This window comes from Solea senegalensis, linkage group LG5, assembly GCF_019176455.1.
Source record: "Solea senegalensis isolate Sse05_10M linkage group LG5, IFAPA_SoseM_1, whole genome shotgun sequence".
Lineage (NCBI taxonomy): Eukaryota > Metazoa > Chordata > Actinopteri > Pleuronectiformes > Soleidae > Solea > Solea senegalensis.
In genome coordinates, this window is record NC_058025.1 from 14,894,472 (window position 1) to 14,922,462 (window position 27,991).

The 27,991-nt window shown below is 40.1% G+C and overlaps 1 protein-coding gene across 4 annotated transcripts; it reads right to left on the reverse strand.

Annotated features, from left to right (window-relative positions):
• Positions 1–109: 109 nt before the first annotated feature.
• cltcl1 (clathrin, heavy chain-like 1) lies at positions 110–27,948 on the reverse strand. 4 transcript variants are annotated; one of them, XM_044025547.1, is made up of 33 exons: positions 27,426–27,948; positions 17,870–18,077; positions 17,037–17,039; positions 15,920–16,188; positions 14,712–14,873; positions 14,336–14,449; positions 14,075–14,248; positions 13,633–13,830; positions 13,150–13,350; positions 12,810–12,962; positions 12,509–12,631; positions 11,932–12,069; positions 11,651–11,815; positions 11,281–11,461; positions 10,995–11,158; positions 10,567–10,692; positions 10,310–10,452; positions 9,493–9,727; positions 9,292–9,414; positions 9,052–9,197; positions 8,622–8,805; positions 8,143–8,335; positions 7,894–8,051; positions 7,650–7,814; positions 7,085–7,360; positions 6,404–6,553; positions 6,189–6,320; positions 5,973–6,083; positions 4,868–5,038; positions 4,419–4,640; positions 4,138–4,164; positions 1,821–1,896; positions 110–758 (listed from the first exon to the last, which is right to left on the reverse strand). In XM_044025547.1, exons 1-33 carry the CDS (start codon positions 27,465–27,467, stop codon positions 604–606), a joined length of 5,088 nt encoding a protein of 1,695 aa, XP_043881482.1. In that variant the 5' UTR covers positions 27,468–27,948; the 3' UTR covers positions 110–603. The 4 variants fall into 4 exon arrangements, with proteins under 4 accessions (XP_043881482.1, XP_043881483.1, XP_043881484.1 ...); XM_044025548.1 differs by lacking the exon at positions 17,037–17,039; XM_044025549.1 differs by lacking the exon at positions 4,138–4,164.
• Positions 27,949–27,991: the final 43 nt, after the last annotated feature.

Below are 27,991 nucleotides of genomic sequence, written 5' to 3' on the forward strand. Positions count from 1 at the left end.
CACCTTCTTAAGAGTATATAAGGCCATAGCAGTGCTTCAGGAGGGAGTGGGACAGACACACACACGCCACACACACACACACACACACACACACACACACACACACACACACACACACACACACACACACACACACACACACACACACACACACAAGCCCCTCCAATAACAAAGTCTCTTCCTCATCAGTGCTGAATCTATGAGAGAAAAATAAAACAAGTCTATGTGGAACAGACATACGACAGTGGTTTGATGTCACTATATTATCTTCCGTATTTCCTTCTTCTAGGAGCTGAGAAGTGACGTCATGCTGTGTAGATCAGTGATGCAGTTAAAAGTCCTAGTGGAGAGTGTGTGGGTGGGGGGTGATAACAGGGGATGGGTTTCTATTGCAGTCTCATTGAACCGGGGAAAAGTCTCAATGCAGAGATGAAGACCCAGTTAAGTTTTGGGGTGGGGTGTCTCCACACACACTCAGGTGGCCAGTTGAGATCCAGAGCAGCACAGTTCAGTGTGGTTCAGGTTCTAAGGTGTAAGAAAGAGGGTGAGAGAGAGGGAGGGAGAGAGAGAGAGGAGAGGGTTGGAAGAGGCAGGGTCAAGCCTCTACATGTTGAAGCCATAAGCAGGCTGTGCAGGGTAGCCAGCAGCGTTGGGAGCCTGAGCAGGGAAACCCGCTGCGTTGGCAGGGTAACCATAGCCTGCGTATGCCGGCTGAGGCGCCACAGGAGCGGGAGACGCAGTCAACATCAGCTGCTGGCCTGATCATGCAAACAAACACAGGGTTATATACGACATCTGCAGATTAAACAAGAAAATTGAGGTTCCTTCTCGTGAGCTATGCATTTGCACTTTTAAAAAAATACAGTCTCTTTATATACAAATGTTTTATTATGAGTACTTACTTTAGAATTACTTACATTTTAATGGTACAGTGTGGCACTTTAGAATCAAATAACCTCATTTACATGGATTTCAGTTTTTTATTGAAATTAATACTGGGTTATAATTAGCACTGAACATTTAATCGATGGCCTACTGCAAATGACCATCTATCAAACTACCATTTTAGATTAATTATTGTCCTGACCTTTACACATCATATTCTACAGACTTTAAAGAAAACACCATTCTCAGTCAAAATAATAATATAAAAGCCCTAGTTACTGATCAACTGGGATTAGACTTAGATGACTTACGAATTAAACAATCACCTCAAACTCTTAACACATACTGAAAGATTACAGGATTAACCTGTTTATACCGTCATCATTTGAGATGGATGGTTTACTACAGTGTGTGACAGATCACAGACGATAACATCTCGCTGTACTTTTTCTTAGTTTTCAATAAAATTAACCTTGCATATTTGTTCAGGGTTGGTGTTTGTCCACTGCTCATGTAAATATCCACTAAAATCCTGTTTATTCAGAACAAATAAATGGCAATGTAAAAAGAGAGTCTTTTAGCTATGTTTAACCAAACTTTGAAGTGAATAATATATAGAATAAAACAGTAAAAAATGTCTCCCACTATGAATGTACATGCACTATGTAAGAAATATTAATGGAAAGCTTATTTTTCTTAATATTAATCAACAGAAAAGCAAAATGTGAATTCATTTTAGTGAAAAATGAATAGACACAAAAGCAAGCACTATACATACATTTTATAAAAAATTAAACATTTAACATTTCTACAAGCAGTACAAGCAGCAAAGAGTGAGTAGGATTATTAGTGTCCCGCTGGCTACACTGCAGAAGACAAACCTCTCCTGACCAGACCAGGAGTCACAACTGTCCATCCCTCAGGTTAATACCTACCAAACACCATCGGCTGTGGCTCTGTCACCTCATCCTCTTTTTTCCTTTGACTTTCTACCTCATCCAGCTTGTCCACCTGGGGGCAACAGAGAACAGTGCTGACACGCTGCACAGAGAAAAACAGACTTTGATTTTATACATTACAGGCATCCTGCAGAAGTCTTCTAACTCCAACTGTGCACTACTCAGGTGTTAATGTGCATAAGGCCACACATGCAGCACACACACTCATGTGCACCGCACATGTCTGTCACACTGAGGCAAACACACTCGAGGGCTGGTAAACACTTAATGAGTCTCGCCTGGAGGCAGACCATAATTCAATTAGGGCGTACAACTGACAAAACGTGATCATAGTTATAGAGGATTATAACTGCTGTGTTAACATGGACATAAACATAAGCCGACATAAATATGACGCAAAATCAAATGGGTCAATAGGGATTTTTGTAATCTATAATGAAAAAATAAAAACACGGTATCATTTCTGATACAGCTTCAGGTACAAATGTTAAGGCAATCATTTAAGGGGTATTTCACCCAAAGTACACCATGTATCCATGTAGATAGTGACAGTAGGTTGTAATAGTTTTCTTCCATGCTGCCCAAAAAATAAAAAAAATACAACATTGTCCATCATCAATAAATTCTCATATCCTCATTGTTGCCATATTTTTTTTATAATTTCTATCCATTTATTAGAAAACTATTCCAGTCGGCAACAAGGTCTGAGTTTCTTTTATTCTTTTATTTTAAGTTTTGAGTATCAGAAATAAAGGGTACTGAACCCCTGGAGAGACAGAGCAGTGAGATTTTAAACCAAAGCATCTTCATGGCCACATATCACAGTTGGAAAAGTGTTACTTTTAGTATTTATTTGAACTGACTAATTGTAAGTAGAATTATTCTTTTGGCATCCAAGGTGAAACTACTGCACAAGGTGATGGAAAAGCGACTGTAGTTCTATCAATAACAGTAAACGACACAGGTTCCACATGCATCCCATTCATGGCTGTTAGCTGCTCCCTCATGTGTTTGATTCCACTGGACTCAAATCAAGCTACAGATTAGAAGCTCGCATGTTAATCATTCTTGCCAGACAAACTATCGGCACGGTGAGTCGATTGTGGTAGCAAGTTTCAGTTTCGTTAGGTGCAAAAAATATAATCGGGCATTGTGCTTCAGTTGTGGAGACACATGGACGAAAAGAGGTTTCTGATGCAAGTGAGGTCAATTAAAACAAACAAGTAAAATAATGCTTCATTACTATCGAGGGATCATTTTTGACAGATGGAGGGAAACATTAGGCCAAAGAGGGAAAATATTTAGAATGTGAATACAAAGTTATTTGTGAAATTCATATTAACACATTGAGCGCTTCACACAGAAATGAGAGTGACCTGACTGTTGTGTATATATACACACATTGTGACACTATATGCAATAAACCCAGAGACAGAGGGAGGGAGCATCTTAAGCATCTCCAAGGTCATTTTTTCCTGCACTGATTTTTTTATTTTTATTAAAACAGAGAAATATCACTGATTTTAAATATTATACTACACTGATCGTCAAAGGAAGCAGAAGCTGGTTTGAATGTTGTGACTACTAAAACTATCAAACTCCTGAATTTGCATCAGCACAACTGAACTTGACAATTATTATTATTATTTATTTTTTATTATTTTTTATTATTTTTTTATTATTTTCAGGACAAACTTCTTCTGGTCCCAAAGAACAAGATGGTGCACAGGCTTTTGGCTTCAACCATCAACACAGCATTCACTGTTACTCCTCTTACTCACGCTTTACCTCCTGAATACAGGACAAATAAAAATGTGTTCAACAAAGATGATAAAATAACATAAGAATTGAACTGGTGTATTCATCACCCAAAAACAGAATCTAAGTCCATTTCCAGTGGTACTTGCTGATATATCCTCTACATATAGTGGTTCCTCGTCTACATTTAGCCTGATACTTGTGTCTTGTGTTTTTCCACAGTGGTTGCCTGTCCATGTCCCTCTGTCATACTTTCATGATTGTGTTTCTGATTGACTCCAAAACGCCTTTACTTGGAAATAGGAAATAACACTTATTATTGAATTTATTAAAGATGGGTTGTGTGTTGGTGCTGAAGTTGGACAAAACCCGGCGCACACACTGCTACAGTTCTCCAAGACCAGAGTGAGTAAGGCCACACTCAGTCTACAGCCCATACTAGGCTCCTACTGTACATCAGAAACCCTAGAGATAAGTTACAACGATAACAGACAGACGGGACACAAAGAAGAAATAAAAAAAAAGGGCCAGAGACCATCACCTTCGCTGCAAACTCATCAACCTGGAAAAGAACCCAAAGACATAACCTCAAGAGACCTCACATGTGTTCAGGTCAAAACAATGACCAAAGGAAGATCACTATTACTGCAATTATCCCTAAATTCTTGTCTTATCATGGTATACATTTTGTTTTCGATACCTCTTACATACGCAAAGGTTTCTACAGGAAGGTAAACAATCTTAAAAGAAAAAACAAAAAATGCTACATATTAAAATAAATAACAATAAACTCTTTGTCTTCAGTAAAGCACTAACCTTAGTGAGGTACTCTCTCATGACCTGGATGAAGTACGGCATGGCAAAGTCCATGATGTTGTGCCTCCAGGCCAACTCAAGCACCACGTCGGGGTGAAGGAGGTCATAGGAGGCGAACAGGCAGGCAGCGAAGCACTCCTTCCTGCCCTCTTCCAGGAACCACTGCAGCAGTGTCTCTGCCAGCTCAGCATCCTTAGACTCTGCAGCGTACAACATGGCATCCTGGGTAAAAGGGCAAAAGCACAGCATATTTGACTGACTCATTAAAAGAAACAACATTAACATTCAAGTGGTTAACAGGTAACTAACATGTCTTTACTGATCTTTACTTAATGCTAGATATGTGTCTAGAAAACAAACAGTGCCATCTATAGGAGCACAGAGGTCCTGTGTAAACGTAAGAAACGAGTATTTTGATGTTGTCAAATATTGTCAGTCATTGGTATTACCTTATAGAGTTTGTCCTTTTTGCAGAGCTCTACGCTCTGCCTCCAGCGGTTGTTGCCTTTGTACAGGTAGGCAGCGATACGTCGGAACTCGATCAGTTCATGTTTCTCTAACCTCTGAGCCAAGCCAATGGTATCAAAGTTGTCATAAGCGTCGATAGATGCTCTCAGGCCCTGTGGATCACCCACAAACATAGTCAAATATTACATGACAGACAAAATACAGTACTGGGCAATAAAAGTCTAAGGCCACAATGAGATTTGATATTTTAACAATGCTATAATTAATTCATCCAGAAAACACAGGAGATATACGTGCAGTTTTAAAAATGTGGCCCACCACTTAATGTCATGTTATAAACACAGCATGTGTGTCTGAGGCACGGCTGCCAGTGAGGTGACAGAATATGATACTGAATATGTTTGTTAGCAATACTTCTGTAATAGTAATAAGACATTCAGGTGTAATTATCACATTATTAAATGTATTATTACTTAGATGTAGTTCTCTGTTTTTGATATGAATTGATTTATTTGGCATCAAAAAATACTTTATTATTGTGAAGTATTAATTTTTCAATATATACTTTTACTTTTTCTATTCTGTGAAATATCATCATGAAAATCTTTATTGCAGTGTCTCGATGGAATATTATGTTATAATTTTAAAGGTCATTTAAACCACTTTTGTCCTCTAGACCGGCCCCTTCTTGACCAGACTCATTGGCCCCCAGGTCAGTTGGGTTTGACCCCCCTGGGTTATAGTGTATTTAGTATTTAGTGTAACAGTGTATAAAAGTGTATAAAAAGTATAAATTGTCAAGTACTTAATGTGACCTACCCTTATAATGTTAAACCTGGAGTGGAACCCTGGTTAATGTTATTGATAAAAGCTGTGTTTGTCCTAATATAATAAATAATAAAAATATCTGCTATGTCTATTATGCCAGCTTTATTCAAGACACGCTTGAGCATTACACTTGACAGTTTCGCTAATGTATATAAAAAAACAATTCAGTAACATTGAATCCTTGATAAAGCACCAGCAAACTATATTATATATACACATTATTATAATGTTTATTACTATTATTTTTCGGCTGACTACCTGATAGTCTTCCTCCTCAGTCAGTAGGTTGTTGAGAGCTTCGTTAACAGACTTGTTGTTGTGGTTCTGCACAGATCTCAGGTAAGGCTTCACCAGCTTGAGCTCATTCACCTGGTTCAAGCAAAAACACATGGAACATGTTGGGGCACTGCGTTTAATCTGCAAGTGACAAAAAAAAAGACACAATTCATCAAAGTTGACCCGGCAGCTGGTTACCTTGCTGAAGAAGGCGACAGCTCGGCTGTGGTCCAACCGTGGAGACAGAATAGCCAGCAGGTCGTTCAGTAGGAGGGGTTTGTATTCCAGGTAGAAGGAAAGAGATTTGTAGTACAACTCCACATTTGCAACCTGAGGACAGAAAAAAAAACAAATGAAGATAATTCAAAGTTTGAAAGCGAAAAAAAAGCGTCCAGTCCCTTATGCTACACTACCTTAGCAATGATGTCCTTGAACAGCCCTTCTTTCCAGGCATCTGTCGGATGAGACATCATTGTGAGGACAGCGTTGTCGAACTCCTCGTATTTGTCGTAAAGGAAAACCAGCTCTCCCCACAAGTGAGACTGCTCTGCTGCGCGAAGAACCTAGTGAGGAAAATATTCAAATAATGAATAAAAGCACACTCGAAAGTATTACATTTTACATTTATATTCATATATCAAAAATGAGTATTTTTGGTTCTTAAGAATTTAAAGTGTTATTTGCTCAAAAGAATACATTACAAATGGAAATCTGACCAAAACAAATTAATTTGATGTCTTTTAAGGAATTCCCAAGACCAACAGTCTTTTTATCTTGATTACAAAATATTCTTGAGTTTATGGTTGGGCAAATAGGAAGAGGAAAATGTGATCCTTTGGTTAAAAAGAATAAATGTTGAAGCTGACATAGATAACAAAATGATTTTAATGCAGCATCAACCACCAAAGAAACAAAAAAAGAAAAGAAATGTCTGCACATTTTTCCTCCTAGATTGCTGATGAGAAGCAGAAAACGTTGCGAGGTAATAAATCAAAAGGTATTCATGGTTGACACACCGCTTCCTTGTTTGTGATGAACTCTTACTATTACAATAGAAAGGATTGATTTGAAACACATGTTCAGAGCTATTGTACCTTTGGGATGTTGACTCTGGACCAGAAAAGCTCTAAATGCTCCCTCATCTTCTGAGGTTTGAACTTGGAGTAGAGGATGGCGAGCTCGGTGAACATGCCCATGTGAGCCCGCTCCAGACCCAACGCAGCCTCCAGCAGAGCAATGAGCTCCTCAAAATACCCACGGTCCTGATAGTAGCTGATGAGGTCCTCCAGCTCGTCAGCATGGATCACGATGTGAAGGCCACAGATCTGCGCCAAACGGAACTCTTCGCCATCCACGCATGCGAAACACACCTGATGGTGAGAGGGCATGTGTTCTTAATTGTTAAAATAAAAAAAAAATCCATACAGGGTTCACAAATAGCATTTTGCATTGAATTACTTTAAAAAGTAGGCTCAAGCTGACATTTGCAGATCAGATTTATTGTTGTAATTCATATGGATGTCAATATAAAAGTTATAAACGTGCATTTAAAGGATTATTGTTGAATACAAATTTTGCAGTCATGAAAAAGAGAAAAAAAATATTCTAATAACCTACTGTATGCCTCCAAGCTAGTTCGCGAGAGTCTGAACCTCTTACCTCCTTCCATGTCCGTGTGCTGTTAGCTTTCCTGGCGCTGTCCACCGCTGCCTGGTACTCTCCCAGATGGACAAGTGTCGAAGCAAGACGAGCAAAGTTGGACACGTTGTTGTACAAGAGCTTTGCTGCTTCGTACATCTCCTCCTCATAACATCTGTCGCCCACCTAGAGGAAGAGAGAAAGAGGTGTCATAGGTAGTCCAACCTCCTGCCAGAGGTCACAACAGCTGTGATGTCTTCCTCACCTGCTGTATGTGGGCATTGTTGGGCCCACTGACAAATTCCTCCAGCTCCGCCAGACGGTTGGTCTTCGCTAAAGCAAAGATCAGCTCCGTCTCCACGTACGACTCTCTTGCCTTCTTCCGAGCCATCTGAAGGAATTTAACCAAGTCTTCCCAGTTATCTGCAAAACACAAACATCACCTCAACGATCAGATTATCGACCAGTGATAAAAATCAGTGTAGAAATGTGACGGCATAAAACAAAGACTAACTGTTCTTGCTGGCTGCATTGACCACCTCCATGTATGCCGACGGGTCCACAGCTTTAATATACGAGTCAATAGCCTCCTTGACCAGGTCTCTCTGTAGCTGAGCTCTGGCTAACTGGCTCCAAACTGCAGGCTCATTACAGCGCTCGGCAAACTCGTAGGCACGATCCAAGTTCCCTATGTGCTCGATCAATACCTACACAAAGAAGCAAAGGACATAAATGACACATCTCATGCATTATTGGTAGTTGAAATAAGATAAAACAAAAAGGGGTAAACCGTAGTTAAGGGAGTTGAGTTGACTTCATTTTTTACTTAGCAATAAAAATGCTTTAAAAAATGCAACTTTATTAGACTAAAAAAACATATTCAGTCTATTTACCTTTGTTTTACATTACGCGTTATCAAATAAAACTACTCTGATCATTACTCATCCAAGTACTTAATAACAACATTCATTTCAACAGCTATACATTATTCACCTGTATGGCTGAGGTGTTGACATCAAACTTCTTGAAAATTGCAAACGCCTCTTCGAAGAGCTCATTGCTAATGGCGATATTTGCAATGTCTGGAGCGTCGTAGTTGTCGAGCCTGTTGATGTACTCCATCACACGAGTGCGGTCCGCTTTGATGGCTGTCAAAATCAGCAGGTTCTGGAGGTTTCTGGTGAAACACGGTGGAATTTTTCAAAACAACGACTGAGTGTTGTGGTCAGGGTTGCAAGTGACGATTACCTCCATAATCAATTCATGATGATGATGTTCTCAACTGTCCACAAACCAAATCATCCAGTTTTAATGATTTCTTTGTTACATTGAGCAAGTAAACCAGAAAATATCTGATTATCAAAATGGTTTGATGGTTAATTTAGTAATCGATCATCACAATAGTACAGGTATGAGCCTGTACCTGTGTTCACTGAAGACAGAGTTATCAAGTACAATCTTCTCCAGCAGTTCGATCAGCTCATTGGGCAGGTCTGCGGTCATGAAGGCCTTGACGGTGACGGACACCTCCTCTGGGTCCTGGGTCTCTGACAGTGCCGTCTGCACCACCTGAAACAAAATTAAATAAGAAACAGAAACATAGGAAATTACCACTCATCCAGAGTCTGTGTCACCTCAGACGGGGAGCTGGGGAAAACCCAACCTGGTCAATGAGTGGTCTTCTATAGGGATTGTCTTCTTCCAACACGTTCACCCAAAGCTCTGGATCTTTCCGTCGGACCAGGTACCGAGCCTCACTCTTAAACAATGAGTTGTCATTGCACACCTGAGAATAAAAGACGTGAAGTGTTGATGAAAATTGCATGAATGAACATTCCCTCGCTACTCCATGTGATCTACACACTTTAATGAGGTCCATGTCGCACTGCCCTCTCTCATAAGCCACACAGGCCAGGTGAGGGTCTCGCTTCTCGCAGTATCGTCCGACTACGGCGCTGTCATAGAACGGATTCTCCTTCAGGAAACGCTCGGGTGTGTTGTTGCTGTCGATGTAGATCTTGGCGAGGGCGTTGTGTGTGGCCGGCTCCTCGCAGCCTTCGTGGATACGGGACTCCAGCCATGGCAAAAGTAACTTTAACCTGAGAAGATCACAGAAGATGTTTCAGATTTCAATGTTGACATTTACAAACACTAGATGGCAGCATTGTGCAGCGTGAATAAATGCACAGTGCATTTTTTTCATGATGTACTTTGAATTATTCATGTCAACACTTTCTCACATTTTTTCTTTGAATTTGTACAAGAAATAGCTCTATTAGATGAGGCCAATTGGTCTCTCATTAGTGAAGTATCCAAGAAAAACCCAGAGTGGAGAAAATCACCACTGGGAGTAAATGGCATCTTAAGTCTTCCATAAATCAGTTACGCAGTATTCAAAGGGTTGCAAGCCATGGCACATAACTGCATTATCCATAGTTACAATCTGGCTTAGGACATTCTCTCTTCTCTCTCCCTCTTCTCTCTCTCTTTACTTTCTGTTTGCCTCTACACTGAGTGCTATTTAATAAAGGCAAAAAACTCCCAAAGTTATGAGCTTCATTACTCAACCTGTGATCAGCCTTAAAAGGTACAAGGGATTTATACGCAATATCAATGCATATTATTTTGATATACAAGGAATGAAGAGAGAGCAGCCACTGTGCAAGATGATTTTGTTTTACCTGTTCCTCTTCTCGACCTCCTCCACCAGCTCATCAGTGGAAAACTGGCCTCTGACCACCATGATCAGGTTCTTGATGACGTCCTCCGCACAGTCTACGTCCAACAGCCCACCGATCACCACAGGTAAACGACTAGGGTTCACCTGAAAACGTGAAGTGCAAATACTGATTTAAAAGGGGAATGAGCAGCGTAAAACAGTGAGATTTAGACCAGAAAGTGGGTTTGTATTGTCAGGAGACAGTAGCCTCCCTCTTACCTTCTGCACGTAGATTTCAATGTATTTCTGTAGACTGTTACGGTAGAGGTAAAGAACCAAATCATGGACAAAGTCGAAGCGGTCACACACAATGATGAGAGGAAGCTGGTCTGTCAGTTTGGCCTCCTGCAAAAACAAGAAACGTAAATAAACGTCAACATATATATGTATATATATATATATATATGTATATATATATATATATATATGTGTATATATATACACATATATATATACATATATACACACATATACACATACATACATATATACACACATACATACATAGATATATATATATACACATACATACACACACAGTATATAGATATATATATATCTATATACTGTATATGTGTATACAGTATATATACACATATATTCACAAATTGTATGAACTCATTCATGATCAAAGGGGCTTATTTTACCTTGAGGAAGTTTTTAACCCTCTCTGGATCATAGCAGTTGCTCTCTCTGCATATTCTCTCCACTTCCTTGATTTGGCCCGTCTTACACGCAGCCTGGATGTATTTAAAGTGGACATCGGGCTCCTGGCTGAAATTCACAATTGACCCAAGGAAGTAAAACAATCCTTGAAAAGAGAAGACAGAGGGAGAAACAGCATGACAGTCAGCTTCATTCACTTATTTAACACTTATTCTCACTATTTTTTTCCCAGCATGACCACGGTCAGCCCCCGTATGACACACCTACCCTCATAACTCTTGAAGGACTCAAAGAGCTCCACTAACGCTTCAGTTCCCAGCTGCTCATGATACTTAGATGCTACCTGGACACACAGCTGCAGGTTCTGTCTGATGTTAGCTGATAGCATGGCCCTTAAACACTCCAACGAGTCTTCTACTGATAAAGAGCCGAAGAAGTTTACCAGCCACTAAAAGGCAGAATCAGAGACAGAAAAAAGATGGGGAGAAAGTGAGAGAGCAGGCTGAGCAGGAAGAAGGAAAAAAGGAGTGTGTTCAGGCCTTTTCACACAACATTAAAAAGTAAAATAAAATAAAAAAAGTGGCAGCACCCTAAAGAGGGTTATTAATTAAGCATGATTGAACTTCTGCAGGCATACCTCAGGGTTGAGCAGATGTGTGTGCACCACGGCTCGTTTGATATCATACAGGTCAGTGTAGTGTTCAAGAGCTCTCTGCAGCAGACCTGCCTTTTCACATAACTGAGCAACGTGGGCACGGTCATAGTGTGTGAACATCTGGTTCCCCAGGATTGCATCTGCTACCTAAAAAAAGTTCATAACACACAAGAAAACACAAGAAAACACAACAAATTATGTTTTAAGATGACCAAAGGGGAGGTTCTTGTTTGTTATTTTTCAGATTGGGCCTGAATGTTCACCTGGGGGGCATGGATGAGGTTCATCTCAAGCAGACGTGTCTGTAAGTGTCCTTCAGCTGGGCGGTTGTTCTTTAGAGCATCCAATAGGAAGGAGGTGCACTGCTGGATCAAGCTGCCCTCCATAAAAACATCTACAATCTACCAGAGAGCAAATGAGGAAAAAATGAATATGGTTATGGAGAGAACACAGTGTGATCAATGTTCAATTTTTATATACACGCAAAGTATGATCAGAGTCACACACTATCAGGCATCACAGGCCAGATGTTTCTGCTTTTCAGATTTAACAACATCTCTAGAGGACACACAACTAAAAATGGGGTGGGGCTCCTAACTTGTAAAAGCAGCAAGTCATCAAGTGCGGCACGTTAGACTTGAGCTGAGCAGAGTGATGATGTGACTTTGGGGGGGTCAGTGACTCAGCAAATTCCTGGCATTGCTGGCACATCTGGAATAACACTGACGGAGGCTCCCACACTGGGCTCTTTGTGTGTTAGCATGCATGTGCGATGCAAAAGAGTAAAAGCAATACAGGACGTCTCCAGTGAGTGAGTGGTAATGCCGGTGTGTTCTTTACCTGGTTAATGTTGGCCAGCGGCTCCTCATCCTGCACCAGCATCTGGGCAAACTGCAGTCCCTGGTCCGGGTTGACACGCATCACATTTCTCAGTAAGAACACCCAGTCTGGCGTGTAGCCCACCTTCGAAGGCACCGTAACAGCACAATACAGTCATTTAGAATTCATAAATCATCCTATGGGCTCGATAAACAAATCAAACATAAATATATACATCACCTTATTTCAACGATGCTTCCAACGTAACATGATATTTTCTTTTTCAACACCAGTGGTGTAGCATAGCATATAAAGTGTTTACCTTTTTAGCATACAGCACAATCTTCTGGAACTGGCCAGTCTCTGCAAAGCACTGGATGACCTTGTTGGGGACGTTAGCTCTGAGGTACACACTAAGAGCCAGTGTGGGGTCAGAGGCCTTCACCAGGTCTCCCAGCTCCTCTGAGCACTCCAGCTACAGAACATATGTTTGCGTATAATCATTATGGAGATGACAGAAGCACAATTTATACACCATCACTGAAAATGACTTTGGAGTTGTTGTTGTTGTTGTTGTTGTTGTTGTTTTTGTTTTTTTTGTTTTTTTTAGGTACATCAATGAATCAGCTCTGCCTTTGAAAAACCTGACTCTCCAGTCGTACCTTATCCTCCTTAAGCCATTTCTCCAGTAGTTGTTTGCGGCCCTGCTGCAGAACAGGCCTGCAGAGCTCAAGAGACTCAAACTTGTTAAGTTGTCCCTGGTCCAGTAGAATACCAAAGTACTGCAACAGCGGAGAGGCCTGACCAGGCTGGGCCGGGACACTCTGGAACTTATGGATTGTCTCTGCCGTCCGCAGGATCCCCTGAGGGAAGAAAGACAGGGAAGAATGGAGGAATTATCAGTAAAAAAAAAAACGTGGTCAGAAAGCACAGTGTCACTTTTAGTGGAGAACTGAATCAGACTGTGTGTAACTCATACAGCGTCTAAATAATCAGCAGGGGAATACAAACTGATTTACATGAAGTTCAAATATATATTACATATTCAAAATGTGTGCCAGTATCTTTTGCCAAAATGGTTTTCACATTTTGCACGTGACTAAAACGTTTACACTGTAAAGTGCAGCAGTAGACTACAAGCATACCTTTGGTGCTGATGCAGCAACCTTTGCAGCTTCTGAATAAGTTCCCTGGGCAAACAGCGTATTGAACTTTCTGGCAAAAAGTTCCTCAGCCCCAGCGAGGTTTGACCTCACAGCCATCCTCAAGGCCAGGTCAGGGTTTTGAAGGACGTTGGTGGCATAGTTGACAATATTTTCCTCTTCAACACACACAGACAAAACCTTAAAAACAAAAAACACAGAAAAACTGTTAACACGATGTTGGTAAACAAATGTGTAACTGTGTATATGACAATAGAGGATGCTAACTGCAGGCAGGTGCATTTAAAAAAACACAAACCTACTGCACCCAGGGTGGATACCTACTGTGGTTGTTTATGGTACATTTGGTTGTATATTTCATTAAAAGACAAGTGAGAGAAAATAGCAAATGAGGATAATTACACATGACTTAAAGGTTTCTCACCTGTCCCTTCTTGTTGACCCCAATAATTCCTGAAGTGGCTTCATATGGCGCGGTTACAAAGATGGTCTCTGCACTGATTCGGTTCATGTAGATGCACACTCCAGACTCCAAGTCGTACAGGTGGATGTACCCATACTTGGTGATTAAATAAATGACGCCATGCTTACTACCAATCTGAGAAGAAAGATCAGAGAGACAATTTTGTTGCTCTGTAGTCATCATTGTGTCCACAACTGATGAGTGGCCGTGGTCTTTTCTCACCTGCATAGCTACAGGAAAGTCTGTCTGGGCCTCAGGAGGGAAGAACACGTCCACTGCTTTCTTAGCAAATGGCTGGTTTCCTGCAGCTGGCTGACCAACCTCAATGATGTGCAGCTGGAGGAGGAAATTCCACATGATCACAGTGAGCAAACAACCACAGTAAAGCAAGTACAAAGTGAGACAGCTGAGACAAAAGCAAGAAAACTAATAAACTAATTTACAGTTAGGTGACCAAGAAGCATGATACACTAACATTCATTAAAACACTGTGTTTTTGTACAATTCAGGGGCCTGAATTGAAAAGAGACTAGAATAAAAAAAAACATCTTGACAGCATCATGGATGAAATCCTTGCTTACAATCCAGGTGGCCTCACCTTTCCCCCAGCCTGTGAACGCACAGCAAAGCAAAAGAGGGTGGAGGGGTTGGCATTTCCCTCCACTTTAAACTCCCCGAAGGCAGCAGCATGGCCTTCAATGGGTTGGGACACTTTCCTGTCAACAGAGTAAAGTTGCATTGCTCCAACTACACGGTTTTGCTGCAAAACAAGAGTAAAATAAATAAAGGGTCTGTTAAGTCAGTAACACACATTTAACTCTTGAAGATCAAAGGTGATTCGACAGTACAGGTCTCTCGCGAGTCTCGTGGAGTTCAGTTATACATCTAGACAAAACTTTTAAGCCTCCAACAACACATTATTGAGTCAGGAGCTGACAGACTGGTTTGGGCCATGGTTCAGCAACTTTGTGGTCGAAAGAAGTAGGTCATCTTTCAACCACAAAGTTGTGGGTTCGATCCCTTGTTCCACTTGTCCAAGTGATGCCAATGTGGCCACGGGCAGCACTTAACCTCAAGTTACTCCTGATGCCTGAGCCAGAAGTGTGTTCATGGGTATGATAGATATGTGATATAAAAAGTGCTGCACATGAACTGTAGTGTAAAGCAGCTTTGAATGGTCAACCAAGACTAGAAAGGCTCTCTATAATTTCAGGCCATTTTCTATTTACCACCACTGCTTGTAAGATCAGGCTGTTCGTTAAATGCCTCTCCTGACCAAACATGTTCATGAAATAGCACAGGGTAGAGAATAGGAAATGCTCCAGGCCTCAATGAACTTGACTTTAGGCAAAGACCGACCACAGACCGCAGTAAGTTATTGAATTTAGCTCCAATTAGCCTGTGCTCCTTTTTCTGCACCACTCATGTAACATTTTGTAAAAGGTCAACTCACATAATTATTCAATCCCTGCTGTCAAACAACTCAAGCAAAAATAATGATTCAATAATTGCTGCACTGCAGCACAGAGGTATTGCTCCAATGATGATTTGTCATTATCATAGTCATGTATGAACAGGTTTTCCAAAAAGATTTGTTCTGTTATAAAGCATTTGGGCATTTATCCTCTGGAAAGTAAGGTTAGTGTGAAAAATAGAGAGGAGCAAAACAGAAATAGATGTTTGTCTTATCAGCATGTAAATAAGGGATCAGACAAAAGAGTGATACACCAAGCCAACTGCTTTCATATGTTCAGATATGAAATGTTGATGTGGCATGAGTAAACACGTTCACATGTGAGCTCATACCTGTGCAGAGATCCCTATCAGCAAGAGCCACTTCTGTTGTTCGTCAGTTCTGTAGTTTATGATCTGACATCCGGCCAGACTGGCATGCCGATCAAAGACTTTGGTTGGCTGGGAATCCCCCTCCATGCTCCAGTGAAAGACGGCCGCGTCCGTCACCAAGGCAACAGTGTTTACCGATATCCACTTCCAGAACATGACATCCTCGGTCATGGTGTGGGCCTTCACCTTGCTCTTCATCTCAATGTTGAAGATCTGAAGAGTCTTGGCAGCTGAGGTGAGGTAAAGAAACACAGAGGCGTGAGCACAGCGAGTACAGCAGGTACAAAAATATCAAGCACACACTTTTAATCAATAAAAAATGGACATTAAGATGATGGTGTTGGAAATGAGAGACAGATGTTTCATATAGTTCACCCATACTTGTGATGTGTGCCCATATTTGGCTTACCTGCACCTAAAATGTTCTCGCACCAGCATAATACATTACAGCTGAAATTAAATCATGTTTGTGGTGCTTTAAATTTGCAAAAGTGCATTTAAAATCAACAGCCCTCAATAGGAACCGTTACGTAATGGAAGAACTGCTTTCAATAGGACTATTTAATTTATGCTGACAGTAACATTAAATGTTTATTTAAAGTAGCAAGAGATGACCAAGGATGTAAGCACCAAGCGCTCAAACCAGACAAATACAAATCAACTTGTATATTTTAAGGATGTTCTAGAATATTGCACACATGGCGAACCTCCTTTACCATTAAAGCTGCCACAGATTGACTCAGTCATCCAAACACACACACACACACACACACACTGCCAAAACCCACTGTGTAATGTCTGACACATACACTCCACCAACACACAAGTCATGCCAACACATATATTTCTCATAAAAGAAAGAAACTAGTGTATGTGGCTGAGAGTTAGGTCGGCGTAGGGGTGTGATGGGTGTGTAGAAGTCCTTTCGAAATAGTTGTCTGTCCTTTTATTGATCAGAGGTCAAACTAGGCCTGTGCACTTGACAGCAGTGTGTGGGAGGCTTTTATGAGAGCGACATGGCTACTGTATCATCACAACAGAGTGCCAGACTGTTAGACAGACAGAAAGAAAAACTCACCGTCTGAGAAATGACAGAAAGCAAGGGAGAAAAAGCAAAGTGTCAATCAGGTGAGAAAACAATAGACCAGAGGGGGGAGAGCAAACCTCTGGGGGGAGGAGGAGGAGGGAGAGAAAGAAGTATCAGAGGCAAACCATCCTGATCAGCACTTCAGTGTGTTCAAAGGGCTATGTTCACTGGCAGAAAATCAATTTACACAACCCATTCATTACGTTCAGGCAATAGGACTGAGTGTACTCTACATATTTACGGCACTGACAGAGCATTAGTCATTACATAACCGTAGCTTTCCCACGGCAGTGCTAGTATATGGCTAAATTTGTTCAAATGAAAGGGGAAGAAATAGTGCAGTGATTTTATTCTGGAACGGAAACAACAATAATACCCTCAGTACTTGGAATAAAGCCACTAGCAATATCAGCAAACAAATGTTTTCTTCACAGTAATGCGGTGTGTCTCCTGTAATAACCACTAGTGTGGCTAGCTGAAAGTTTCGCCCCCACAGACTGTATGAAAAAAATGGACGTAGTTTTCCAGTTGCAGAACAAACTTCCATTATGAAGCCTCGAGAGTCACAATTTGAAAAGCACCATGTCAGTTTTTGAAAGCTGACATTTATTGGTTATCAGTCACACATTTTATCCTAAAAAGGTAACATTCTTTACAAAATGTACATCATTTTCTATTGAAAAGGAGCTTAGACCATTGATTCCATAGAAAAATGTTAAATGACTTTTTGAATGATCAAAACCACCTTGTACACTTCACTTTCCAAATCGAAATACTACGTCCACTTCTATATACAGTCCATGTTTGCTACTTCATGTTCTCACCTTTCAGAGCGATGACCTTGCTGGCAGGGTTCATGATGGCACTGTCGGCAGAGATTGGTCTCCTGATTGGGTTGGTGGGGTCTGACATGTCTATCATCACCACCTGGTTCTGCTCACCCACTTTCTCTCTGATGCAGATGAACTTGTCCGACTCCATGGTCAGATAGCTGAACCCTATGTTGGCTGGGTTTATGCCCAGGTTCTGCAACTGTTAATATTAGAATACAGAAAAAAAGCAACAATGAGAAACTTTATGATAAGCCAATGTATATGGTTACAGAAACAGCTGAGGCATAAAATATGGATTACAGTCTAACACAGCTAAAATTATATTATTTAATAATAACAAAACTTGATATGGAGGGTTTAATACAAAGTTGAACATCCTGCTCACGCCTGAACAGTAAATACAAAGTGACAGTCAGCAGGTGATTCATTTGACCCATCACAAATATCATTTGCATAAAATTATACACATTTTACTTATTTGTTAGAAAGGTTTTAAACTTTCATTTTCATCATTCAGTTTAGTGTCATTCTTTACCGAGGAAATACGACCACTTAATTTAACCACTTTCAGAGCTTTTAGCCACATGTTACAACCTTCAGCAGAGGTTTCTTTGTTCTGTTGTCAGTGTGACATACGCATCATTATAACTGGGCTAAATTACATTATCAAGCATTTATTACCTGATAAACACTGAAATAAAAGCTAGACTATTATTTTAGTATTCCTTGTAAAAAAGAAAATTAGCTATGGGTTAAAAGCAAAAGCACACTGCAATGTGCAAACAGAACAAAAGGTTAAACATTTCAGTTGTTTTCATTAAAATCCCATGCAGTACTTGGTAATAGCTGCAATCTTTGTATAATTGCAATCTTTGCCTTGCATGGGAAAAAGGAGCAAGCAGCAAACCAAGTGTTTCGATCAAAATATCAGCATGTCTGCTCCAGTTTCCAGAAATATTCTTAAAGGTTTGGCTGCAGACAGGCAGTCTGGTGGTACAGGGAGCAAGTGAACAAGTGTGGGCACACAGTAGACAACAGGATGTTAACACAACAGAGCTTTATTTTACACTCTAAATATAGCTGCTATTAATCCCCTGAATTTACTGTAACATTTCCAGATCTGCTTCACTTATCAGCAATTATACTGGAAATACATACTTTTTACACATACTGCTTATTACACCACAGCCAGCTATCTATTAAATCCTGATAAATCCATTGCAACTGTTAATTGTAGTCATTCAGCATAATATTGACTTTCCACATGAGAGGACATAAAAAAAACACAAATATCAAAACATGAACACTCCACCTAGGTTAGCAGCTGCCAAACAGAGGAATTCTTGTGCACAAAGTCAAACTCACTGAACTGTGAGGGCAGACCAAAACATGCACACTCCCTCTGATGACTGAACAGACTGCATTATGCGGTCTGAGGCAAGCAGAAAGGAATCCTTACGCTCATCACAAGGATGGCACTATCTCTCAGTTGGCTGCATGGGCAAGCAAGAATCGTGACTGCCGAGACATTTAAATAATGTCGTCCACAAAACAGGAAGGAATAACAGTCAGAAGCTGGAGGACATTTTCTAGCAAGCAAAGGTCTTTGATTATATCAGAGGAAAAGAGGTCACACAAAAAATTATTACTACTAAAACCATGGCTCTGTATAGTTTGGATTATCTGATTATCTGTGGTGCAATTAGCAATCTTGAAATACTGCAAATAGTAGTATGGATATTCAAAATATGATTCAGCATGATGAAACCACAACCTTTGAAATCACAATTACATAGCACTGGTACATTTTATACTTAAAACAAAGGCCTAATTATGCTAATCTAATAAAGATTAGCATATTAACCAAATAATTTGTTTTATTTATAAATTAAGTGATATAAATTAAGTGATATAATTGAAGGGATTATGTGACATGCTCTTTCACTTCCATCTCGTATGAAAACTGCACAAGCATTCGCAACATTTGTGCACATTCATGCGCATTTGTGCACTTGCAGCGGAGACTTTACCCAGCAACAAGAAATACAATTTTCTGATTGGCTGATAGGTTGCTAATTCAAAACAGCTGTATGAACAGACTACGCAGAGCAAACTGTCTTTGCATCATCTGTTCATAGATTACTAATTGTGTGAAATGCTTATGTCTCACGCAGACACTTGAGACCTCTGATTAAGGCTAAGTTTAAAAAAACCATATTTTCCAATTCATATTTACTTTTATTTGAAATAGTCCATATTATCGATGTACAAAATCCTGAGATTAATCTTAAAATATATTATGCCATTACCAGTTATGCCATCAAATCACATGAGACTTGACCACAATAGTTGCGTGACCACGAGCTGTTAGCTCCGGTGAAGCTAACAGCTAAGCTAACATCTGATTCTGCAGATTTGTTTTTGTACTTTACTATGACTCTATGGAGTCAGAAATACTACTTTGCAGATGCTTTTGTGTCATGATTGTTTTTCTCAGAAGGAAGTTTCAGTTTGTTTTTGTCCTCAAACATCACTGTTGTCTTCTTCTGATGAACAAAGTGGACATGAATGTAGGCTAAAACACGCTCACAGCACCCTCTGCTCCTATAGAATTTATAGAAGTGCATTAATGTAAATAGTTACATTTTTACATAAACATTACATTAATGATGCACCATTACATTAATTAACACAAAGTCTCTTTCATAACCAAGCCAACCAAAAATTAGACTGGAAACTGAAATATCTCTAAATTAATCCATATTGAAAATTAAATCGAATCAGGACCTTGTGAAACTCAATTGAATGGACTCAGGACATCAGCAGTGATACCCAGTCCTTATTAATCTTATTATCAACAAATCTGCCTGGACACCAATCAAAATATAAGCAGTTTGTCTGGAAGGATGAATGAATGCCAGTTGTGCTTTAAGATTTATCATTTTGTCTATAAAGTGATGAAAGAGGTAAGTTTAAGATAATAGGATGGGCAAATGGGCAATATAGAACTCTAATCATTATTTTTCATATTACAACTACATCAATTATCATCAATTATGTGAGAGGCTTCACTTTCAAACCAACAGAATTATTGCTTAACCCTGTGTAATAGAAAATAACACTTATTCCTTTCACCATATATGTTTGCATTGCTTAGGTTAGACATTCACACAAACGGATTCATTCTCACACAAAACTGATTTACTCCCTGTTTGAGAATCTTCCTGTTGCTTCAAGGCCCAAGGCCACATTTCTCCTTCGACAGGCTTCTCTTTGTATGCTGCACAGATAAGCTAATGACGTGACAACTGGCTATAAAAACTATGTAACTTTCTCTGTGCCTCTGAGCCATTTTGACCTGCCTCTGAGGTGTCGCTCATCTTGAGTCTCTCTTTGCAAAGAAATAAACAGCTCTTTGACGATCCAGACATCTTAATACAGCTTTTTCCACAGCACCCTTTGCTGAGCTTTTAGCCTCTTTTAGCTCATTACTTTGCTTGTACAACACTTTCAAACCTATTTTCAGCAGCAAGTAATAAAGGGTTAATATTCTCATTCCTCATTTTTTAACTGAAACATGCCACAACAGTTGGATTATAGACAATTACATTATTGTATATTTGTTCATTTATAGTTTGTTTGTACATGTTGAGCTGGAACATCGTTTCCTTTGAACATTCATTTAAAACTGAAATGATTAAAAAAAAAAAACTATCAGCAAAATATAGAGCAGCTCAAATATGAAGAATTAGAATGTGGAGTTTTGCTGGCCTTGCAACATAAAGGTTCTTGAACTGGCCAAAGAGGAAACCTGTGGGAGGACTAGGAGCCATATGTTGCATCTGACTGGCAGAACTATGTCTGGGAGGGGAGGGGAGGCAAACTGCAGTAAACAAAACTGGGGAGCGAAATAAGGATGGGAGTGAAAGGAAGAGCTCAAGACACAAACCAGCCTCCTACCAAAAATAAAGAGAGAGCGGTTGTTAGGAGAGAACCAGTGAGACTAATTTAAGCAAGGGTGATAAATGAATCTTTTGAAAGAAATAAAGATTGAAGCATGACAGCGACGCCTGCACAGTGCAGTTCCAGTAACACAGGCACTTTGGCAATTTACAGTTCAGGGTGGAGCAACTGACTCAGAACTCCCCCATCCACCACCACCACCTCTTCTGAGTAGAACATTCCAGACCAAAATCACACTTTGACTACAACCTACTGTCTCCAGTGATCCATAAGATGCATCTAGTAATGCATCTTCACACAGACTGCTATAATGTACCCTCTTCCCACAACAGCAGAGAGGATCATTACAGCGGCACTAATATCGCAATAACAACGGCAGTTGAACTTCACTGATGATACAGCATTGACGGTATTTGGTGAGTCATTGACTCTGTGGACTGACATGTCGCATCAGCAGCTGCGGGTTTGAGGTTTATGAGGAATTTAAATAGGAGAACACAGCAAAAGGGAATGGTGGAAATGATGATGCTTTGCACTTTCTTCGACCAAAATGTAGATTTGATACTGTAAATCACATAGGTCATGTAAATTATAGGTCATCGTGAAAGCCTTAATGTTGTTCAATTCAATATTTCTACAACAAATCCTTTCAATATGTACATGTGAGAGACTTGTTTATAATGACATTTTCTTTGCCTCTCAACTAGAATGTTTTTTCGTTGGCAGCAGACCTTAGTCCAAATAACTTCCAAGTACAAAACAGAAGGGCTTGGATTTATGGCTGAAACCAATAAAAACAAACCGATAAAAATATCCAAAATCAGTCAGTATCTCTATTTATCATGACAAATGTCGGATAATTTTGCTTTGAAAGTTATTCATGGTTTCAAACTTTCTTTGTGGGCAACATTTCACAATCTGTGATAAACCTCAATGTGTGTTCAAATGATGTATTATTACATTACACTTTTTTAACTTTAGTTATACTGCCATTTGTGAAAATGTTGAGTTATAATATTGCAATATTTATACATTTGCCATTTAACTTGCTCAGGTAAATGCTGTATTTACATTTTATTGATTGTAGAGATGTTCCAATACCATTTTTTCCCCTCCCGATACTGATTCCGATACTTATGCTGTGGGTATCAGCCGATAGTACCGATACCGATACCAGTGTGTAATAAAAAAAATATATCATACTGCGCCTGCATGACTGTGATGATTATCATTGGTGGCAAGTTTTGGCTCAGGTTAAACCCTCTGTAAAACATGAACGAATACAGTAAATGGACACCATTTATTTTTATCAGTGATATGTTATTTCGTTTTTCTGCTTGTGCGTTTGTTTTGACTCTGGTCCAAATGGCGCAGCACTGGCAGAGCTCCATGTTTCCATGACGACTGACCGGGAAAGGACGGTGCATGGGCTTTAGTACTTGCCGATACCGATGCCAACATTTTCAGCAGTATCGGAGGCATTTCCAATACTGGTATCGGAATCGGAACAGCTCTAATTGATTGTTTCCGCTGCCCCCAAACTTTATTATGGGAGTGTTCATTTCCCCCCATTTACCACTCAGATAAAAGGATTTGATGCTTCTGATACAGTGATTTTCCCCTGACTTTTCAGATAGCGACACTTTTTTGTGTCTGATACCGATATCACAAATTCGAATATCTTCCGATATCAGTCCAACAATACACTCCTTTTACACCTTTTTAAGTATAGAGCTGTTAACAACACATTTGTTTCAAAGATGTAATTCTCCAACTGTCCAAACATGACTCAGCTAAAATGCCTTTGCTGATTTTTCTTTGCATTTTTACAGTCTGGGCAAAGTGAAGCATGTGATATACAGTATATAGGATTTACATTTTTATCTGTCCATTATCCAATCCAGTGATTTTGACCAGTATCAGACTGAAACCGATTTCTATCCCTAATTTTAGATCTGTCTCTCAAGATATCTTTTTTTTCTGGCATTTTATAATTAAATGGACAAAAACAGATGTGTAAAGTTGTAGGCCTACATTTATTTTGAGGTAGAACAGTTCATGAATTCAAGCTACAATTTTGTTGATGCCGCTCAGACACACATGCTCGTCCCCATCAGCCACCGCTGTCGTCACAGATGCGTCCTACTAACTAGACTAAGATAGAGTCTTCTGTCAACCTGCTTCCTATGCTGATAGGATTTGCTGGACATAAATGGGGCCTGCTTACCTCATCTGTTTATCACAGCCACTGGTCTGTGGCAGCATCAGTTCATCAGCACAGATACAGCAGCAGAACAGGATGCTGTGAAATAGCCACAGAGCAGAATGGGATTTCCTAACACAAGCCAACAGGAAGATATTCAGGCACTTCTGAACTGCAGGACATTTGTACACCAACACAAACCACTACAGTGCGTAGGCCACTCATCACTGCACTGACTGACAGCAGAGGAGCCACATAACCTGCTAAAAATTACGCTCACCTTAGAATATTCATAATTCCTACAAGCCATTCTCTGAGTTTATCCTCCTTCATCATCCCATTAACCTAACACTAGCCACAGTTTGGAGGCCACAGTCGCCTACACTTGGCTCCAAACATCCAACTGGGGCACAGAGCCATTTGGTAAATTAAGCACACCATGACACGACAGTCTGGACGTCAGATGATCAATCATACTAGACAAACAAGGACGCCAAAGAGAAATGATGGAGGGAGATTTTGCCACAAGATTAATGACAGTATGTGGAAGACAATCAGTGAAAAAAAACAACACTGTTGAATTATTCACTGCTATAACAATAGCTCTGAGATGCATGCATCATCCTCCACATCCACACTGAACACCACAGTAATGGTGAAGAAACAATTTGTTCTACAGGCTGGTACCTCATCATGATGCTAGGTATATCACTGCTGAACCCAGGCTGGGACTACAGACATTCAGCTGTAAATACCAGACCAGGGAGAAAAAACTTAACAACTTGAGGCCCAAAGTCCTGGGTCTGCAAATTCCAAGCATTTTTTACCTAACTGGAGCCACCTAGATCCACAGGGGGATACGACTGTTGCAGAGCTGAGATTTCACGGTAGATGTGGGATATAAAGCAGCAGTCTGCAGCTTATCAGTGTCTCAAGCCGGGAGATTGTCTTAGGAGATGTACAGTCCTGTGCATTGGAGTAATAGACCATTTTCCACAGCAGATATTTCAATTGTAGGACAATCACAGATTTATCAATAACATTGTAACAGGTGTAAGAAAGCCAGGGTTCTGCGACTGTTCAAGTGATAGGGTGGGTCACACTAAATACTTGACACTAACCTGTAGATGCTGCTTTTTTTCTGGAAAATTATTATTTTAAAACTGCATACATGTGTTTCTTGTAATTATACTGTATGGTCATTGTAGCATTATAGCTAAAACAACAAATCACTTTTAACATTTTTGCACAGTGCTGTATGATAGGTATGCACTGGTGTAAGCGATATAACTCAATAAACTAGACAGTGTCACAGAGGAGTAGAGCCTGGTTGTCTGCAAGCTCTCTTGGTCAGCATGGTTTTAAGGTCAATAAAGGCTCTTTGGCTGACAAAAGTAGGGTTACTGGCCAGAGGAAGGGTGCAAAGAGGGGGGGTGGGGGCTCTTAGCTTTTTTTTTCCTAGTGAAAGGCCATTTCACTGCCTGCGTTACCATAACAACAGGCTACAGACTAGGGGAAGCAGAGGGGGTGCACTACAAAGTTTCTCCTTTGGTTACAAGGCACCAAGTTCTGGGTCTGCTATGGAACGATTGTCAAAGTGCAAACAAGGGGAAAAAGGGGGCCGTAGTAAAAATAGTTCCTCCACAGACGACCAAACAACTGGCTGCTTGTTTTTAATCTGTTCGCGACATGGCAATTTTCCTTCATATGCCGGGAAGCTGCCAGATATCATTTCAAAGCTGCATTTATATACTTCTGATACGAAAATATCAACAATCAGAGCAAAGGGCACAGTTGCATCTCAATCATATTAATATATATATATATATATATATATATATATATATATATATATATATATATATATATATATATATATACACATATATACATATATATATATATATATATACACATATATACATATATATACATATATATATATATATATACACATATATACATATATATATACACATATATACATATATATATATACACATATATACATATATATATATATATATATATATATATATATATATATATATATATAAATATACATATATATACATATATATAGTACATACCAGATGACTCTATGGAAGTACGGATCCACCCTGCCTTCAACAATTATTCAGTGTGGTGTTGGACTATAGTTGCTGACCATGTTAATATGTATCCATAACATGTCACTGTACTCAAATGGCCTCCTCCAGTCTACCGGATCTCAATACTGTACTCAAATGGCCTCTCCAGTCACTGGATCTCAATACAATTAGGCTTTTTTTGGGATTTGATGGAAGGGGAGAGTCACATCATGGATATGCAGCCATCTACAACAACTGTGTGTTACTATAATGTCAATACTAGGGCTGAACGATTTTGAATAATAACTAATTGTGATTATTTTTTTAAAAGGATTGTGATATGACTTGCGATATCAGAGGGAATGGTCATTTTTACATCTCATTTCATTATTTCATCATTTTTTTAAAATGATTACTGTGTGATATTTGTGCAGAAAGTACAAGCAGAGTAAGATGTGTGTAGATCAAGACAATATATCATCTAAAACGATATTTTGACACACGTTTTTGGCTTACAAAAAGATGAAAATTGCAGAAGGCCGTATTGCAATTTCGATGAAATGCCAATGAATTCTTCAGCACTAGTCAGTATGGACCAAAACATCTGATGAATGTTTCCCAAACGTGTACCTAAAAAGTGGCCAGTGTTACTGAAAGTGGGGGGAGAAAAGGATTTGGTTTCTGCTAAATCCAGGATTCTGCTGAGTATGACTCTGTCTGCTTCCAGACAAGTAATGACTTTGTGAACTTAAGTGATGTCAGTGCAACTAACCCTGACTATATATTACTATCAGTATTATTATGAGTTTAGGCCCAGATCAGTACATACATGACCTGTGCAGACACACTCACTGTTTTGTTGTTGTTGTTGTTGTGTGTTGATCATATTGCTGCAGAACATGGCAACAACATGTGAAGCTGCTAAGTGTCGTTCGCGGCTCAGACACGAGCAGCTGAGCTCAGTAACAAAATAAGTGTCAAAGCACAGCAGTTGACACCGGCGCCAATTGAAGATGACAGCGGCGTTTTTCCACATTATGCGTGAAAATCTGCTGCGGCGTATGACCACACACACACAGTGGTCCGCAGTGGAGCTGTGTACCATCTCAATTTTTACAAGTCATCATCAGCCCGGCAGGAGAAAACTGGGCCTGTTCACTGTGTCTATATTGAGCACCAGCCTCCAATCTTGTTTCAGGTTCCGTTTAAATGCGACATGTGCCGTGTGTTTACGGGGCCTCGTGGACCAACACACATAAGCTGATATTGTTGGGAGGGGGTTAGCGCTTACCTGCAGGTGTTCCTGAAATCGTATCGGCAGTATCTGAGCCATTTCTGGAGGGTTGGTCAGTCTGGAGTAGAATCGGTGAGGAAGGAGAGGGGAAGGGGACAGCAGCAGCAGCGGCAGCAGCAGGAGGAGGACGAGGTGGAGGAGTGGTGGGTCTTGTCCGTTTGTGCCCTAAAATGTACCCAAAAGTCGAACGTGATGGGCAGCGGTGATTAGTTTGTGCAGCCTCCGTTTCTGCCACACGGATCCACTGACTGTTCCCATTCACCGGTGCCCCCCCTACGACAGTCCTGAATCAAAAAGCTCCGCACCTCCGCTAAGAAAACTAGTCCACTTCAAGTAGTAACTATAGCTCTGTGCTACATCGAGTCCCTGTTCGAGCCTCGTATTTAAATAAGCGCCTGCTCTTCAAAAAAAAAAATCACTGCTGACTGAGTGTTAGCTGTGACTTCACTAAAGCAGCCAGTGTTCTGGGTTCGCTTTCCCCCTCAGACCTGTCAGAGAGGTCGAGTGTGCACAGTGTAGCCCTCCGCCGCAGCCCCTTCCCCCTTCCTTTGCACTAACTTCAA

Coding starts and splice junctions, on each gene's coding strand:
- cltcl1 (XM_044025547.1), bottom strand. CDS start 27,467: ATGGCTCAGATACTGCCGATACGATTTCAGGAACACCTGCAG. Junction 9,415..9,492: donor GCGACATGGACCTCATTAAA/GTGTGTAGATCA, acceptor TTTTATTCTCAG/GTGTGCAATGACAACTCATT. Junction 4,641..4,867: donor AAAAGGACAAACTCTATAAG/GTAATACCAATG, acceptor CCTTTTACCCAG/GATGCCATGTTGTACGCTGC.